General features: G+C 27.4%; 5 protein-coding genes across 5 annotated transcripts; 3 read left to right on the plus strand and 2 right to left on the minus strand.

Annotated features, from left to right (window-relative positions):
* Positions 1–700: 700 nt before the first annotated feature.
* Positions 701–2,954, minus strand: LOC134838143 (uncharacterized). The gene is made up of 5 exons (XM_063853614.1): positions 2,757–2,954; positions 2,636–2,697; positions 2,265–2,548; positions 972–1,427; positions 701–912 (listed from the first exon to the last, which is right to left on the minus strand). The coding sequence occupies exons 1-5, from the start codon at positions 2,815–2,817 to the stop codon at positions 765–767; spliced, it is 1,011 nt and encodes a 336-aa protein (XP_063709684.1). The 5' UTR covers positions 2,818–2,954; the 3' UTR covers positions 701–764.
* Positions 2,955–5,378: 2,424 nt separating this feature from the next.
* On the minus strand, positions 5,379–8,480 carry LOC134837787 (chitooligosaccharidolytic beta-N-acetylglucosaminidase-like). The gene is made up of 2 exons (XM_063853175.1): positions 7,036–8,480; positions 5,379–5,718 (listed from the first exon to the last, which is right to left on the minus strand). Exons 1-2 carry the CDS (start codon positions 8,478–8,480, stop codon positions 5,379–5,381), a joined length of 1,785 nt encoding a protein of 594 aa, XP_063709245.1.
* Positions 8,481–12,816: 4,336 nt separating this feature from the next.
* LOC134837788 (farnesol dehydrogenase-like) lies at positions 12,817–13,644 on the plus strand. Its single transcript, XM_063853176.1, has 2 exons — positions 12,817–13,395; positions 13,459–13,644. The coding sequence occupies exons 1-2, from the start codon at positions 12,817–12,819 to the stop codon at positions 13,642–13,644; spliced, it is 765 nt and encodes a 254-aa protein (XP_063709246.1).
* Positions 13,645–14,574: 930 nt separating this feature from the next.
* On the plus strand, positions 14,575–15,567 carry LOC134838527 (farnesol dehydrogenase-like). Its single transcript, XM_063854073.1, has 2 exons — positions 14,575–15,161; positions 15,221–15,567. Exons 1-2 carry the CDS (start codon positions 14,583–14,585, stop codon positions 15,404–15,406), a joined length of 765 nt encoding a protein of 254 aa, XP_063710143.1. The 5' UTR covers positions 14,575–14,582; the 3' UTR covers positions 15,407–15,567.
* A 666-nt stretch (positions 15,568–16,233) lies between these two features.
* LOC134827134 (farnesol dehydrogenase-like) lies at positions 16,234–17,185 on the plus strand. The gene is made up of 2 exons (XM_063839683.1): positions 16,234–16,819; positions 16,874–17,185. Exons 1-2 carry the CDS (start codon positions 16,241–16,243, stop codon positions 17,057–17,059), a joined length of 765 nt encoding a protein of 254 aa, XP_063695753.1. The 5' UTR covers positions 16,234–16,240; the 3' UTR covers positions 17,060–17,185.
* The last annotated feature ends 326 nt before the right edge of the window (positions 17,186–17,511 follow it).

Raw genomic sequence — 17,511 nt, forward strand, 5'->3', positions numbered from 1 at the left:
ATTTTTTTTAAATTCAATTATGAATTTTAATTAAATAATAATTAAATTATTATTTTTTATTAAATAATAATTAAATTACAAATTTTAATTAAATTATTTGAATTAATTTTATTTTTTTTTATTTTTTAAATTTAATAAAAATTTAGAAATGTCAATTCAAAAAATGACCGTTAAAAATTTGAAATTCGCTTTTTTGCTAATTCAAAATAAAATTTTGATTGAAAATTAGCTTTCAATCCATAATGTAAGTTTTTTTAAAATTAATTTTTAAATTAAATGCGATTTTTTCTACATTTGTATTGACTTTTGCATAATTCTTCCCATATTTTATTACCAACTTTTTACTTTAATGTGTTGTTATTTACTATTTTTACTCTTTATTTTTTTACTATATTTTTTTTTATCTTTAGCTATAAACTCGACGAAGTTTTTTTTACTTTAAGTTTTTTCTTTCCATCCTCTTTCCAAAAAATTAATTTTCTATAAAAAAAATCTATCTATAAAAAAATATTTCATCAATTTATTCAATTAAAAAATTCAATAAAATTTTATGAAAGGAAAAAAAAATTATTTTTGTATCCAAAATTTCTAAAAAATTAAAATTAATTTTTTAAATTTTTATTTTTAAATCTTTTTGATTTTTAAAATTTTTAATTTTAAAATTTTTAATTTTTTCGAAAATGCCAAAGTAAAATTTAAAAAATTATTTTTTAAAAAATATTTTATTGTTATTAAAAAATTCGAGAAATTTTAAAAGTCACAAACTAACACTTATTTTCCATATTTCTCTTGTTCCCTTTCGGACAATTGCTGACACTATCGAGAACTGTGCCTGGTTTTGATTCCTCCAACGGAGCAACGCAATCTATTTCATAGGTTTCCGCATTGACGCCTACTATAGCTCCATTAGTACTGAAAAAAAAATTTTTCTTTAAATTTCATTCAAATTCATTTCAACTAAAAATTCTTACCATGAACCTGTTGATCCAATTTCGACACATTTTTTATTAAATTTCACTTCTTTTGGTCCCTTGCATGAACTTGTGGATGGTTTGCAAACTCCAACGTCATTTTCCAGTACGAATACTTGTCCTTTGCTGCAGGGACCTTGAAGATGCGCTTGATAACAAGAATCTGTCTCGTTATGGTAAATAAATCCCGTTTTACAATCACAATGTCGCTCGTCTTCGTTCGGGAGTTTGTAAAGTAATTTATTTTCGCCGCACATTTCGGGAGCGAGCCAAAATTGAACATTTCGTTTTTCGCAGATTTTTTGTAGCTTTTTGGTGCCTTTTTTGCATCCGTTAATCTCAAAGGTGTCAGTAAATCTCGTGTTTAATTGGACGGGAAAGATTCGCGTTTTAACGCAACCCAACTCGAGTGTGGTTTCATTGACTTCTACGACTTCCGCTGTGAAGATGTTTTGGCTAAAAACGAGTTTTTATGTTAAAATTAGGCTCAAAAATATTTTTAATCTAAAGAAAACGTAAAGATTTTGCTTGAGAATAAGTCAAAATTAAGCTAGTTTTAGGCTTAAAAGTCTTAAAAGCTGTAAACCTTAAGTTTTCTTAAGTCAAAGTTTTATGTTAATTAAGTCAAAATTGAAAAATTAAGTTTTCAAAAAAATTATTTTTTTTTTCAAAAAAAATTATTTATTTTTGACAAAATTTAGTCAAGAATAAAACAATATTTATGAAAAAAAAAAATTTTTAGAAAACTTAAGTTATTGTTTTTGACTTAATTGACTTTAAGTTTTGACTTAAGATGACTTAAGGCTTATTCAGCTGTTACTTTTTATTTTTAAGCCAAAATTATTTTGAATCAAAAGAAAAAGTAAAGATTTTGCTTGAGAATAAGTCAACTTTAAGCTAATTTTTAGCTTGAAAGTCAAAAATAAAAGTTGAAAAAACCTTAAGTCCTCTTAAGTCAAAGTAATAAGTCAATTAAGTCAAAATTAAAAAAATAATTTAAAAAATTTTTTTTTCATAAAAATTTCGGGTTTTTAACAAATTTAGTCAAGAATGAAAATATTTTTATGAAAAAATATAATTTTTGGAAATTATTAAGTCATTAATTTTGACTTAATTGACTTAAAGTTTTGACTTAAGAAGACTTAAGGCTTATTTAGCTTTTACTTTTGATTTTTAAGCCAAAATTCAACTTAATTTTGATTTATTCTCAATTTAACTTAAGTTTTCTTTTGACTTAAAGAATATTTTGATCTTGGTTTAACTCAAAGAAGATGAAATTTCTCTCAAGTTTACCATGGTCCTCGTTTCCCCAACGTATGACATCTTCCCTTAAATTTGACTTCGTTATCACGACGACACGTATTTCGTTCGCATTGCGGGACTTTTGTGCCATTTTTCAGCACTAAATGCTCTCCGCTTTGGCATGGACCTTGTCGATGAAGTGCATAACATCGATCGTAATCTGGATGATAGACAAACGCTGGACGACAATCACAAACCCAATCGTCATCCAAGTCTCCGGGATACAACAATTCATCGTCGCCACAAATGTCGGGCTTACTAATCGGCTTCCGTTTCTGGATTTCAAGTATTTACAAACAATCGGAATTTAAGAGGTCAAGTTTTTTTTTCTGCGCGATAACCTATTAGTCACGAATACTTACAGAATTCCCTGTGCCCTGAGGAAGAATTAAATCTGTTTCTTCGAAGAAAATTCCCGTATTTCCTGAAATACTTGAAATTTGTTTGAAATTCTACGTGGCAAGGTTTTGCTTTAAAAAATACCTGCGTTCAAAAAATCAAAGGAGAAAGCAAAAAATGCTATAAAAGTCAATAATTTTCGCATTTTTTGTTCTTTTCTTTTGTAAATATTTATTTACGGAACACGAAAAAAATTTTTTTTGTACTAATTGATAACCGAACGCGTACGCAGCAAATGAGTAACTGATGGTTCTCTTGTTATTTGTTGTTTGTGTGGATTCCGGTTTTTTGTGTTGATTTGAATACTTGTGTAAAGCCGCTTATCAGCATGGTAATGACGTCGTATAGCCGAGACGATGTATTGGAAGATATTCAAAGAAGATCGGGAAACGAGATTTGCTTGTTTGTAAGAATAGTAAATTATTTATATACCGTATTAATTACGGATCGGATCAATAGACTAAAGTAACAACTTTAAATCTTTGAGAAGAAATAGAAGAGAGAGAGAGATTTTGAAAAATTGAGAGTATTCAGAGGATTCTGAGATTTTTTTTACACAAAGGCGAAAATTTTATGAAGGTGTACCGAAGAATTAATATTTAAAAATTAAAAAAAATTGCTTTTAAATTTTTTTTTTGAATTTTTCCAAAATTTTAGTATTTCTTATTTGAACACAAAATGGTAAAAATTAATTAATTAAAAAAAATTAAATTAATAAAAAAATTATTTTTTTTTAAATTTAAAATTTTTAAAAATTAAAAAAAAATATTAATTTTTTTCAAAAATTTAAATTTTTAATTTTATTAAAAATTTTATTTTATTTTAAAATTTATTTAATTTTTTTTTAACGTTTTTTTTCTAAATTTATTAATTAAATAAATTTTTAATTAAAAAAGAAGTTAGAAAAAATTGACTTATTTCCAAAATTTATAAATAAATAAAATTAAAATTAATTAAATAATTTTAAATTAAATAAAATTAAAATTTTTATTTAAAAAAATTTTTATTCAAAAATTTTAAAATAAAAAAAAAATTCTCTTTCAATAATATTAAAAAAAATCGATAAATTAAGAAAATTTGACATAAAATCTAATTTTTAACTTTCTTTTTAATGTTCAAAAATTCATAGAAAAAAAATATTTTTTTTTTATTTTTAAAATTTAATTTAATTTATTTAAAAATTTTATTTTATTTTAAAATTTATTTAATTTTTTTTAAAATTTAATTTAAAAGATAAAATACGAAAATTTTTTAAACAAATCAAATACCGAGAAGCTTGATAAATTATTGATATATCACAAAGCAATAACTTACCTTAACTTCTTCTCCCATATTTTATGGAAAAAAAATAAATTGATATTCAATTTCGACACCTGATGTGATGTGAAAAAAATTACTTCTCATTTCAAGTATTTTATTACAATAAAAGTTCATAAAAAAAATCAAATTTCACCTGAAAAACTTTCAAATGTTAATGATGGAAATAAATTTTGTAAAAAAAATACTCACTTTTAAATTAAAAAGAGTTCCTTTCAGACTTTTGTTGATAAATTATTACACAATAATTTCACATTACTTCGCTTCAAGCAAAAAAAAAAAAAAAAAAAAAATATTAAAAAATTCAGTAGAACTGAAATATTTTCTTTAACGTCAATCTTCTTTATATTTCTTGTAAATAAAAAAGTCAACAACCATTAAAGCTTTATCGTTCCTTCGTTCACTATTTCATTCAATATTTCAAAGCGAAATATAATTAGACTTCTTACGAATGTTTTATTACTGCAGACAAAGCACGGAATTAGTCAGCTTTAAATGGAAAAGCACAAATCTAGTTGAACAAGAAATCTTTCTCTATTTTTCTGCGATAAATCTAAAAATATTCCATTTTTATTATGTTCCAACATTAACCTCTTAATGTCTATTACTGCAAAATTTATATAACATTAAAGTCAGTAAGTCACATAAAAAAGTTTTGTTGACTTTTAAACCGTGTGTGGTAGCAAAAAAATATTTTTTCACTCTGAAATTTAAATCAAGACCATGAACTTTACGATTTATTTTATTCTTGAAGAATTTTTGAATGTTGATCGTAAAAAAGTTTTGTCGGAAATAATTTTCTTCATTAAATTTCAAGATTTCCTCTTTGGCATTTTTGAGATTTAATTAAATGTCTAAAAAATGACATTATTACGTGAGCAACCAGGCGTCTCCACGCACACAAAACGTTTTGATGTTTTTATGGCGCGACTAAAAACAAACAAATAAATTTGCTGGCATTACTTTTCAGACGAAAGGAACGTGAAGAAAATTCGAGCAGAGTGAATTTGGCAGTCAAGTCACGTTATTTTGACGATTTACTGGCATCTTATCACATTTTAAGAGTTAGACATGATTCATGAATTGTTATAATAATCATAATGAAAATGGAAAAACATTGCACCGAAAATAGAAATCCTTGAACGTTGTAAGGAGCAATTTTTGTTCTAGATATTTCGGTACAATAAAACTTTCCTTATTATTACAACAATGCAGATTAAGTTTGCTTCGTCGGAAGAAATCCGACAAAATATATGAAAATTTCTCCAAGAGATAAATTGCTGTAAAATGAAGAAATGCTAAATGGACCATTTAGTGCAGCACATCTGATTCGAGTCGATTTTATGGTTCATTTGAATATTTTGTTGAATTTTTATTGATTCAATTTAATCATTTACGAGGACAATTTTCTTCGTTTTGAAGACACCATTGGGGTTGAATGAGTTCAGCTTGAATTCCGTTTTGAACCAAATGTTCTCGATGAACGAGAAAACGTGATTCAGAGTCTCTCCAAGAGGTTGTTGGATCAGTCCAAAGTCTTTCGGCAAGAGCACTAACGCGAGGCCATAATCTACTATCGAGAGTATGAACATCGGCTTGCTCAGACCATAAAGCAGCTTCGCCTCCAAGGACCTGATTGTGATAGGATCCTCCCATTTTTCGCAAGTCGTTGTCGTAGATTTTTTGCCATCCAATGTATGGAGAGCACCAATTGTTGCCGCCTTGGACCCTGAAACGTTAGAGGTTTGAAGCTTTTTAAGCTTTGAGTTCAATATGGTAACCCGTACATTTCGTTTCACCCGTTGATGGATTTTTTTTCTTTTGATTTTCCAAATTTTTCTGCTCCAAAACCTTCTCATAGTTTTGAACTTCTACAAAAACCTCAAAAAAAATTCATGAAGCAGAATTTGAGTTTAAGCTTTAACTTAAATAACTCAAAATCGACTTCACGAATTTCTTTGGAGATTTTTGTAGTAGTTCAAGGTTAACTATGAGAAGGTTTTGGAACGAAAAAAAAAATGAAAATAAAATTAAAAAAAAAAAAATCGATAAAAGGGTGAAACGAAATCTACGGGTTACCTTACCCTACGGTTTGAAAAGTGTTCAATACCTTGAGTGATTAATTTAAACCCTTCAGCGATTAAATTAATCCCTTTTAAAAAAGTAATCCATGTTAAAGGAACCATCAAAAGGGATTAATTTAATCGCTTAAGGGATTATTTTGAACACTTTTTTGTCCGTAGGGTAAGGTAACCCGTTGATTTCGTTTCACCCGTTTATTTTCTTCAGATTTTTTTCTTTTGATTTTCCAAATATTTCTATTCCAAAATCTTCTCATAGTTAATCTTTAACCTTTACAAAAATCTCCAAAGAAATTCAAGAAGCAGAATTTGAGTGTAAGCTTTAACTTAAATAACTCAAAATCGACTTCACGAATTTCTTTGGAGATTTTTTTAGTAGTTCAGTTAACTATGAGAAGGTTTTGGACCAAAAAATTTTGAAAATCAAAAGACAATAATCGATCAACGGGTGAAACGAAATCTACGGGTTACCATAGTTAAAGTTAAACTCCATTTTAAGTACATATGTGAGTATAACTGACTTTAGATCTTTGATAGGCTTGTATAATGTAGATCAAATCAAAATCAAAAAAAGATTTGATCTTTTTTGAGGCGACAGATGATTTGATTTTTGATTTGCAAATCTAATCAAAAAATTTTTAACCCTCAATTTTTTTGATTTGATCTGATCTAAAAATTGATTTAAATCAAAATTTGATCAGATCAAATCTAAAATTTTTAAAAAAATTTTGGGTTCAATTTTTTGTGGATTTTTTTTGATTCGATCTGATCTAATTTTGATTTAAATCAATTTTTAGATCAGATCAAATCAAAAAAAGTTGAGGGTTGAAAATTTTTTGAGTTGATATGTATCAAAATATATCAGATCGTGATTTGATTTTTGATTTGATTCTTAGATCATTGATCTAGATTATACAAGCCTGATCTTTGAAGCTAGTTCATCAAGGAAAAGTAAAATTCCTTACCATCCAGCAAATCCACAATCCAAATAAAGAGCGTCATAATTCGAAATGATGACTTTAAAACCATTTTCTAAAATAGCTTTAACTTGTGGATCTTTTGCATCAGTCCAGATCTGGATAATGTAACGTTCCTTGTTCAAATAATCCATCAAGTAAGGCTTTTCCGTCAAAAGACTCGTCCACAAAATAGCTGGGATACGTTTCTTCGCAACCTTATCAAAGCGCTCTAAAGCCTTTTCCTGAAACTCTCCCCATAACTTCATAAAATCACTTTTCGTCAATCCCAATCCATGTTCCTCCATCCAATTTTTAATATCATCACTCGACTTCCAACAATCCATATCGACTTCATCGCCTCCCATATGGAAAGCTGTCTCCATTGGATGGAAGTAATCCACAAAGTCGCCATAAATCTTTTCGAGAACGTCGTACAATTTCTCCTTTGTAGGATCTAATTGACCACAAGGAGGTTCCTTGCAGTATTTTTGCCAAGGTTGAGCGTTGAAACAAGCTGTTAAATTTGTGTTTTGCCAACCTTCTCCAACATGAGCTGGCGCATCAAATTCAGGTATGATGCGAACTCCACGTGCTTTACCAAATTGAACTAGTTCTCGGATATCTGTTTCTGTGTAAACTTGCGAAGGTGAATAAGCTCCTAACTGACCTAATTCTGGCACAGATTTCAACAGGATTGGGAAACTATGAGAATCAGTGATATGCCAATGAAAAGTGTTCATCTTAACCATTGCTAAAGCATCAATTGTTCGTTTAATGGCATCAACGGGAAAGTAACTTCTGGAAGTATCGAGAATCACGCCTCGATGTTTGTAAGTTGGGGCATCATGAATCTCAACTTCTGATGGAATCAATAGATCATTGTGGATATCATCGAAGACAATCAGTTGCGAAAGGGTCTCCAATCCATTTCGAGCTCCGTAGAAACTTTCAGCGAAAATTGTCACAATGACAAAATCCTTTTTGGTGATTCGCAATTCGTAACTTTCGTTAGTTTCATAGTTCAAATCCGAACTTGAACTGCTGATGTGAAGGTTAATATAAACCGGAACCGAATCCTTTTGATTCAAAGTAACTCCTCGATACATTTTGTTCGATAATTGCTGCAAAAATCGAGATTTACTTTTTTCGAGGTAAGTTACGACTTCTCCTTGAAAGCCATATGGTACAAAATTGATTTCTCCAAGTGAAATTTTTGATAATTTTTGTTCGAATTTCACGACGCCAGTTGGTTTAGGCCATAAAACTCCAATTTCATTGGCGTTGCATAAAAGGCGACATACGGAAAGACTTTGAGCTTCGGCGATATTGGTTATGGGAACTTTTGAGCAAATATTGTTCTCACATTTGAAGTTCCAATGAGGAAGATCAGCTTTGATAGTAAAGATAATGCTCAAGAGTAAAAATAGTGTTAAGAGGTTATTTGTTGCCATCTTGTTGGTTACTGAAAAATATTGACTGAAATTGATTCTTTTTTATCAAAAATTTGACTTTAGGATGAAAAAACAAAGATAATTCCAAGAAACTTTGATTTGATTAAAATTGATAAGATTTGTAGATTAATTTAATTTTTTGTTGATTTTTTTTAATTTTTTTTCTTTTTTATGGAAGGTTCAAGAAATATTAATTTTTAGATGAAAAAAAAATTTTTTTTTAATTTCACGCGTTGACAATCTATTTAAGGAACATTTAGAATTCCAAAATAATGTAAAAACACATCAACACGTCGTAAGAGGCTATAAAAAACTCATGCGAGAATTTCCGCATCCTGGATTACGAAATAAGCAATGAAATGAATCATTTTTAATGTATTATGCGTGAGTTTTTTTTGCCACTTATACGCGTGAATTTCATATAAATTTTTTATGAAACCAAATACTTTTTCACATGGGTCCCGTGAATTTTTTATGTGAGTCGTGATTATAATTTTGTGTTTTTTTTCGCAGAAGGTGAGGGTGTGAAAAATTCCCATGAATTTTATGGTTTTATAATTTTTAATTTATTAGAAAATGGGAGGGAGGAAAATTTTACCTTGAGGTTTCTTTAATAAAAAAATTTTAAATTTTCTTGGTTTTTACTTTTTTTAACTTTAAAATTTAATTTACTTAATTTTACTTTAAAAATATCTTACTTTTAAAATTCTTTTAGTTTTAAAATAAAAAAAAAAAATGACTTACGCTTCAGTTAAAGTCACGAAGTAAACTAATAATAAAAATTTTTATCGTCAAATAATTAGCGCAAAAAATTTGTTTATTTAAAAATTATTTGAAAAATATTTTTTTTTCAATTCGAATTTATTAAAAAATATTTGTTCGCGATGGAGTCATGAATACTGAAGAAAAAAAAATTATTAAATTAAAAAAATAAAATAAAATTTACATTTATTTTAACGATATTCGTCAAAAGATTTTTTTAAAATTAAAAAAAAGTTCATTTTACTTTTAAATACTTTCCAAGAAATTTCATCTTCCTAACTTCAGCTTTAGGAAAAAATTAAATTGTTGACTAACTAAAAACATGAAAACTGCATCAATTTGCATCCTTTTTGTTCTACAAACACACATCGTTGTCTCTGCTATTTACTATTATCCTTCAGGACAAACAACAAATATTCCAAACTTTTGTCTTCGCATAAAGAACATGGCTTTTACATAAATAAATACCAAACAGAAATATTTTAGCTCTGCATGTGAATTTAATAATTCGTTGGAAATCCATTCATCAATGTCAACTATAAGAGAAGCGGTCGATATGCTTAAATTCAATTATGTTTCGCAGTAGAAATGCAATATGAAAAGTTTATGACTTGCAAACTAAAATATTTGCGAGACATAAGAATTTGGAACAACTAACAAAGAGATTGTGCATTGGGGGAAATTTTAGAATGTGCATTGGGGCAAAATTTAAAAATGTGCATTGGGCCAAAATTTCAAAATGTATATTTGGGCAAAATTTATTTTGATATTTTACCCCAAAATACATTTTGAAATTTCAGCACATTCTCAAATTTTGTCCCAATGCACATTTTCAAAATTTGTCCCAATGCACATTTTCAAATTTTGTCCCAATGCACATTTTCAAAATTCACCCCAATGCACAATCTCGCAGATATTTTGACTTGTGAGATATCGATTTTTTTTTAGTTTGACTTCAATAGTTACTCGATGTGTGTCACATAACCTGAACGATCGCTCCAAATGATCAAAGAGGCGAGTAATTAGATACGTTTGTTTTGTTAAATTGCAGTTAAACAAACAAAGCAATATCTTTGAATTTATTTATTTATTGTACTTTATTGCATTAGGCCAAGTTACAGACATGTAATAATTTTCAAAGTGCTTCTGTTTATTTTCGCTCGAAAACAAACAAACAAAAACTTAATCAAATAATGAATGAAATTGAAATGTCTGTACAATTTATTTGCATATATCGCACGAGAAAGTTTGTTTAATTAAATTTTGTACATATATGCATTTTATCATGCGCCGAAACACGAAACGAGAAAAAGTCACGAGGAAACCACAAAAAGTTTGTTTAGTCAATTGATGATGTCAGGCTGCTGCCATTTATCGTCGCTCCAGCAGGAACAATTTCTTGTCTTGTTTAATTATCATAATTTCATTCGCATTACAGCAGTTACGGCAACGAGCATGCAAATAATTGTCTATTAAATATTTATTTACAACGTATCGCAATTACGGAAGGACATTCATTTCAATTAGGATTTTGCATTAAGGTCTCAATACGGAGCCTTTGTCACGTACACGAGATTATGGTAATCCTCCGTCGTATGGCATGATGTAATAATAATAAACATGGACAAACATTAATTTGCTTTTATTTGCGCTTACAGTAGTGCGGATAATAACCTCTGTGGAAATTTTTCTCGTAAAAAAATGATTCATGAGTTTGTTCACCTGCTTTTGACTTTTCATCTATATGTCAATTAAATGTCGTGTCTTAATTACAGGACACTGATTCCATTTGGATTTACACAAATTTGACGTGAGATGAATTTAAATTTGAATAAAAAACAATCAAAACTGTTTCACTTCTGGAAATAGAATAAAATGAGCAATGAAAATTTAAAGAAAGTTGAACAAGTTGAAGGGTGCTTCACGAGATTCTCTTAATTACTTTCATTTAAATAATTTATTCGATTTTAGCAACATTTTAGGTGTAGAAGTTGTACGAAACAATGAGAAGTAATTTGATTATTTAAAGACACACTAACGAGCCATTTAGCGTCTATTTTTAGAATAGAATTTAAATGTGAATTAAATTTTGGTATTTTTGGTTTTAAGGAGGAAATACTTTATGTAAATTTTCTATTAGACTTAAATTTTTAATTGTTTGATGTTTAAAGTTTAAAAATGGAGAAAAAATGGAAAATAACCGATAATAACCGCAAAAATTTGTAAATTGCTTCTTCGCTAATTCAATTTTTAAATATAATTATGTTTTTTTAAAATTATTTTTTTTAACTTAATTTGTTTTTGTTATAATGTTGATCAATTAATAATTTTTAAAAAAATATTTAAAAAAATAGCGCCTTTTTTTCTTCAAAGTTGTAAATGCATTAAAAATATTTAATGTTTTTTGAATCGAAAAAGTGATTTTTTTTTAAATGAACATAAACATAAGACAAAATTTGTGAAAAAATTTATTGTTTTAAAATTTTCAAGCCAAACTCTTTATAAATTTAATTTGAAACAGAAATAACCGATAAAAACCGCAAAAATTTGTAAATCGTTTTTAGCTAATTCAGTTTTCAAAAATTATTTTTGTTTTTTTTTAACTTTAAGTTAATTTTTTAAAAGTTAAATTTTTGTTTTTAAATAAAAATTGATATTTAAAAAAAATTAAAAATTAATTAAATTTAATCAAATATTAAATTAAATTATTAAATTAAATTAATTAATTAAATTCAATAAAATTAATTGAAAATTTTTTAAAGCAAAATTTACATAATAATTAGAGACTTTCAAAAAATTTGAAATATGAAATAACCGATCAATACCGTTAAAATTTGAAAATTGCTTTACGCTAATTCAAGTATTTTTAAATTAAATTTTATTTGTCAATAAAAAATTATTTATTTCGAAATAGTTTTTTAATAAAAAATTAAATCTAGTTCATTTACTTTTCACACGTTATCATGCAGACTTTTTTTATTTCCTCTGTCTACGAATGATAATTTACAGACATTTCCTTTTGTTTACAATTTCAAGATAAATGAAAAATTTTTAATCAACTCTGCGGCATACGCTAAATAAATAAATAAATCAATTCTCCAAGTCTTCTCAGATAAAAAGATTAAAAGTACTTTAGGATTTTTTCATTTACTTAAATAATTAAGTAATCTTAAAACATATTTAATGAAGACTTAAAAAGTCTTTTAAAATATTTGTTCTCTTCATAAATAAAACTGAGCAACCTGATTTCATCTGGCAATGCGAATCCCATAATTGGCCTTGACCTTGATCTACACTTTACTCTCTTTTTTGTTCTATTCTGCTTAATATTTACTACACGACATCATGAAATTTCTGCTGTTTCATGCAATAAACATTAACCAGACAGGCACGAAGTAAAGACCGTATTCGAAACAAATGAATAGCAAAACATGTAAAAAAACAAGAATTACAAATTACAAGTTTTGAGTCTTGTATGTAAAATCTACGAATGATGCGAAAGATAAGATAAAAAAAGATACTTAAACTCTCGTTACTTTTCAATTTTTACTTCAGTATTTAACGACTTTTCATCATGGACAAGTGGATTGGCAAGACAGCTGTCGTTACAGGCGCAAGTTCGGGCATCGGAGCAGCAATTCTCGTGGCTCTCGCGAAAGCTGGCGTTAATGTTATCGGTTTGGCACGTCGCAAGGACCGCATTGAAGCTCTTGCGGAACAAAATAAATCCGCAAAAGGCAAAATTCATTCATTCGCTTGCGATGTTACTGATCCAAAATCCATCGACGCCGCTTTCGATTGGATCGAAAAGACTTTTGGAACATTCCATGTCTTTATTAACAACGCTGGAATCTGGCGTTGTAACCAATTAACCAATGATGCATTGAAAGACTCGGAAATTATCGATACTGTTAACACAAATTTCACAGGCCTCGTTTTGTGTAGCAGAAAAGCAGTGAAACTCATGCAGAAAAATAACGAAGCAGGTTACATAATTAACATTAACAGCATCGCGGGACAAATTAGTGCTTGTGGTTTCATGGCAGAACTAGGAACGAATGTTTATCAGGCGACGAAACATGGAGTCACGAATATTTCGGAAATTTTGCGATTGGAGCTCGCTTTGAAGCCTGAGAATAAAATTAAAGTTTCAGTAATTATTTTAAAAATTAATTGAGATTTTATCAAATTTTATCATTTTTTTGATATTTTTTAGAGTGTCAGTCCGGGAATTGTGATGACTGACATTTTTGAACTCGCTGGCATACCAGAAGAAGGACTTAAAAAATTTGATGGATTGAAATCAGAAGATATTGCTGATGCTGTTGCTTATTTATTGAGTACTCCAGAGTCTGTTCATGTTTCAGAATTAACGATTCGCCCTATGAATTCGCAATTTTAATGATTTTTTTTTAAAGTTTAAAATCTAAAATGAATTTTATTTTTGTTAAATATTAATTTACAAAAACCTTTATTGTGTATTTTAATGAAAAAAAAATAATTAAAAATATTCTTAAAAAAATTACATTTTTAATAATTAATACTTATTTTAAAAAATCTTTTATTTATTAATTAATAATTATATTTTATGTATTTTTATTTTTTAATCAAATTAATAATTAAATTTAATCAATTAAAAAATAAAAGATTTTTTTAAATAATTTTTTATTAAAAATTTCCAGATTTAAAAAAAATAAAAAAAAATTAATTTAATTTTTTCATTTAAAATTTTTAGATTTTTAAAAATAATTTTTGATTAATAAAAAATAATTTTTTATTAAAAATTTTCAGATTAAAAAAAAAATTAATTGAATTTTTAAATTTAAAATTTTTAGATTTTTTTAAAATAATTTTGAATTAATAAAAAAAAAAATTATTAAAAATTTTCAGATTAAAAAAAAAATAAAAAAAATTAATTCAATTTTTAAATTTAAAATTTTTAGATTTTTTAAAATAATTTTGAATTAATAAAAAAAATTTTATTAAAAATTTTCAGATTGTTTAATAATTCAAAATAATTTTTGATTTAAAGAAATTTTTTTTTTATTTAATTTTTTAAATTATTTTTAATTAATTAAAAAATATTTTTTGCATCACTTTTTTTTATTTAAAATTTTGGAGTATTAATAAAATTAATTTTAAAAAATTTTAAAATAACAGAAAAATAAAATTCCTAAATAAACAATTCATGTTTGTGAATGTAAAATAAATAATTGTTGATATGATAAAAATGTGTACTTCTGTATCTACTAAGTACACATTCAAATACAAAAATAAATAAAACACGATTAGCGTGAATTTTTTTCACATACACGATTCAGTCGTGAACAAACTCTCATCATGGACAAGTGGTTTGGCAAAACAGCTGTCGTTACAGGCGCAAGTTCTGGCATCGGAGCATCAATTCTCGTCGCTCTCGCAAAAGCTGGCGTTAATGTTATCGGTTTGGCACGTCGCAAGGACCGCATTGAAGCTCTTGCTGAACAAAATAAATCCGCAAAGGGCAAAATTCATTCATTCGCTTGCGATGTTTCTGATCCAAAGTCCGTTGATGCCGCTTTTGAATGGATTGAAAAGACCTTTGGAACAGTAAATATTTGGATAAACAACGCCGGGATCTGGCGTTGTAACAAATTGACCAACGATGCTTTGACAGACTCGGAAATTATCGACACTGTCAACACAAATTTCACGGGTCTCGTACTTTGCAGCAGAAAAGCCGTAAAACTCATGCAGAAAAATGGCGAAGCAGGTTACGTCATTAATATAAACAGTATTGCGGGACAAATGAGTGCTTGTGGCGTCATGGCAGATTACGGAACGAACGTTTATATGTCGACTAAACATGGAGTCACGCAAATTACTGAGATTTTGCGATTAGAGCTTGCTTCTAATCCGAATAATAAGATCAAAGTTTCTGTAAATTTTTAATTTTTTTTAATTTTTCAAATTTTTCTAATTTTTAAAAATTTTTTTAGAGTGTCAGTCCCGGAGTTGTGAAAACAGACATTTTTGAAATCGCTGGCATGTCAAAGGCAGGACTTGAACTTTTACAAGGATTGAAACCGGAAGAAGTTGCTGATGCTGTCGTTTATTTGTTGGGCACTCCAGAGTCCGTTAATGTTACTGAATTGACAATTCGTCTTCTGAATTCACCATTTTAATTTTTTTTTTAATTTTTGTTATTTTTTTTTTATTTTTTTTAAAAAAGATTTTTAAAAAATTAAAAAAATTGAAAATTTTTATTAAATAAAAATAAATATTTTCAAAAATTAATTAAGAAAATGAAAATTTTTTCAACTTTATAAGTATTTTAATGAAATAATTAAAAAAAATAATAATATTTTCAGTTGAGTTTTTAAATAATTTTTTTTCAAAAAAAAAAAATAAAAATAAATAAATATATTAAAAATAAAAAAAATAATAAATTAATATTAAATATTTTAAATTTAAATATTTTAATTTAATGTTTTAAAATTTAGCAAAATAAAAAAAATTTTTTAAAATAAATAATTTTTGTAAAATTTTTAAATACAAATTTTTTTTTAATTAATTAATTAAAAAATTAAATAATTATTAAATAAAATTATAAAATTAATAAATAAAAATTTTAAATTAATTTTTTTTATTTTTAAAATAATTTTAATTTAAAAATCAAATTAAAATTTATTTCGAATTTACTTAAATAGACTCGAATTTATTTTTTTTCAAAATTTTGTTAAAAACAATTATTTTTTATTTAAAACATCTTATTTTAGATATTTTTTCATTTTTCGACAAATAAAATTTTTTCATGTCATGTTAAAATTAATTTAATGTAATTTATTAAAAAATATCAAAAATGCTTACTCATTTCCCCCACTCTCCGTTATGATTTGAAAATCTAAATTATGTACACTGTCAATATGGGAGTAGCTTCTACATAGCCAAACATTGATAAAACACTATAAGAGCGAGGTACTTCGCACTTCCGATTCAGTCGTGAATTAATTCTCATCATGGACAAGTGGATTGGCAAGACAGCTGTCGTTACAGGCGCAAGTTCGGGCATCGGAGCTGCGATTCTCGTCGCTCTCGCAAAAGCTGGTGTCAATGTTATCGGTTTAGCACGTCGCAAGGACCGCATTGAAGCTCTTGCGGAACAAAATAAATCCGCAAAAGGAAAAATTCATTCATTCGCTTGCGATGTTTCTGATCCAAAATCCATCGACGCCGCTTTCGATTGGATCGAAAAGACTTTTGGAACCTTCCATGTCTTAATTAACAACGCCGGGATTTATCGATGCAATAAATTGATCAATCCATCGTTAAAAGACTCGGAAATCATCGATACTGTGAACACGAATTTCACGGGACTTGTTCTCTGTTCGCGACAAGCTTTAAAATTCCTGCAAAAAAATGACGAAGCAGGATACATTATCAACATCAATAGTATCGCGGGTCAAACTAGTGCAAATGGAATGATGGCAGAGCATGGAATAAACGTTTACATGAGCACGAAACATGCAGTGACGTCAATTACTGAAATATTGCGATTGGAGCTCGCTGCTGTGCCCAACAATAAAATCAAGATTTCAGTAAGAATTTAATTTTTTTTTTCAAAATTTCATCTAAAAAATTATTTTTTTCAGTCTGTAAGTCCCGGAGCTGTCATGACTGAAATTTTTGACACCGCTGGCATGTCAAAAGAAGCTCAAAAAGCTCTCAATGGACTCCAAGCTGAAGATGTTGCGGATGCTGTCGTTTATTTGATGAGCACTCCAGAGTCAGTTAATGTCACAGAATTGACAATTCGACCTATGAACTCTCCAATGTAAATAATTTTCGTATGATTTTTATTTTTATGTAAATTTTTGAACGTACGGAATTTATTTGCTTAGATAGACACTTCAAATGTCGAGCAAATATTAAAATAAAACAAAAGAATTTTGATATCATCATTATTTTGAATGAACCTTGAAATTGAATTCTATTGAATATTGAATTAGCAAATGGCGATTTTATAAAGTTTACTTCATAAAAGATTTTTTTTTCTTAATTTTTAGCTAAAATTTCGCGAAAAATTGATTTTAAAGCAATTTTAAGGTAAATTTGTGTTATTTTTAGTAAAAAATAATCTTTGGGATTTGTAAATTTTCTTTTGAGATTTTCTGAAAACTTTTTCGAATCGGTCGAAGGTGTTACTACTCGTTTCATTTTGTTGTATTCGTTTAATATTTTGTAATAAAATGAGTTTTGTGCTCCATTTGTCAAGTAATTTGGCAGTCTA

The sequence above is a fragment of the Culicoides brevitarsis genome, chromosome 1, assembly GCF_036172545.1.
Source record: "Culicoides brevitarsis isolate CSIRO-B50_1 chromosome 1, AGI_CSIRO_Cbre_v1, whole genome shotgun sequence".
NCBI classification, from domain to species: Eukaryota; Metazoa; Arthropoda; class Insecta; order Diptera; family Ceratopogonidae; genus Culicoides; species Culicoides brevitarsis.

Coding starts and splice junctions, on each gene's coding strand:
- LOC134838143 (XM_063853614.1), bottom strand. CDS start 2,817: ATGCGAAAATTATTGACTTTTATAGCATTTTTTGCTTTCTCCTTTGAT. Junction 2,698..2,756: donor CTTTGATTTTTTGAACGCAG/GTATTTTTTAAA, acceptor CAAGTATTTCAG/GAAATACGGGAATTTTCTTC. Junction 1,428..2,264: donor TTGGGGAAACGAGGACCATG/GTAAACTTGAGA, acceptor ACTCGTTTTTAG/CCAAAACATCTTCACAGCGG.
- LOC134837787 (XM_063853175.1), bottom strand. CDS start 8,480: ATGGCAACAAATAACCTCTTAACACTATTTTTACTCTTGAGCATTATC. Junction 5,719..7,035: donor GATTGTGGATTTGCTGGATG/GTAAGGAATTTT, acceptor CTAACGTTTCAG/GGTCCAAGGCGGCAACAATT.
- LOC134837788 (XM_063853176.1), top strand. CDS start 12,817: ATGGACAAGTGGATTGGCAAGACAGCTGTCGTTACAGGCGCAAGTTCG. Junction 13,396..13,458: donor AGAATAAAATTAAAGTTTCA/GTAATTATTTTA, acceptor GATATTTTTTAG/AGTGTCAGTCCGGGAATTGT.
- LOC134838527 (XM_063854073.1), top strand. CDS start 14,583: ATGGACAAGTGGTTTGGCAAAACAGCTGTCGTTACAGGCGCAAGTTCT. Junction 15,162..15,220: donor ATAATAAGATCAAAGTTTCT/GTAAATTTTTAA, acceptor AAATTTTTTTAG/AGTGTCAGTCCCGGAGTTGT.
- LOC134827134 (XM_063839683.1), top strand. CDS start 16,241: ATGGACAAGTGGATTGGCAAGACAGCTGTCGTTACAGGCGCAAGTTCG. Junction 16,820..16,873: donor ACAATAAAATCAAGATTTCA/GTAAGAATTTAA, acceptor TATTTTTTTCAG/TCTGTAAGTCCCGGAGCTGT.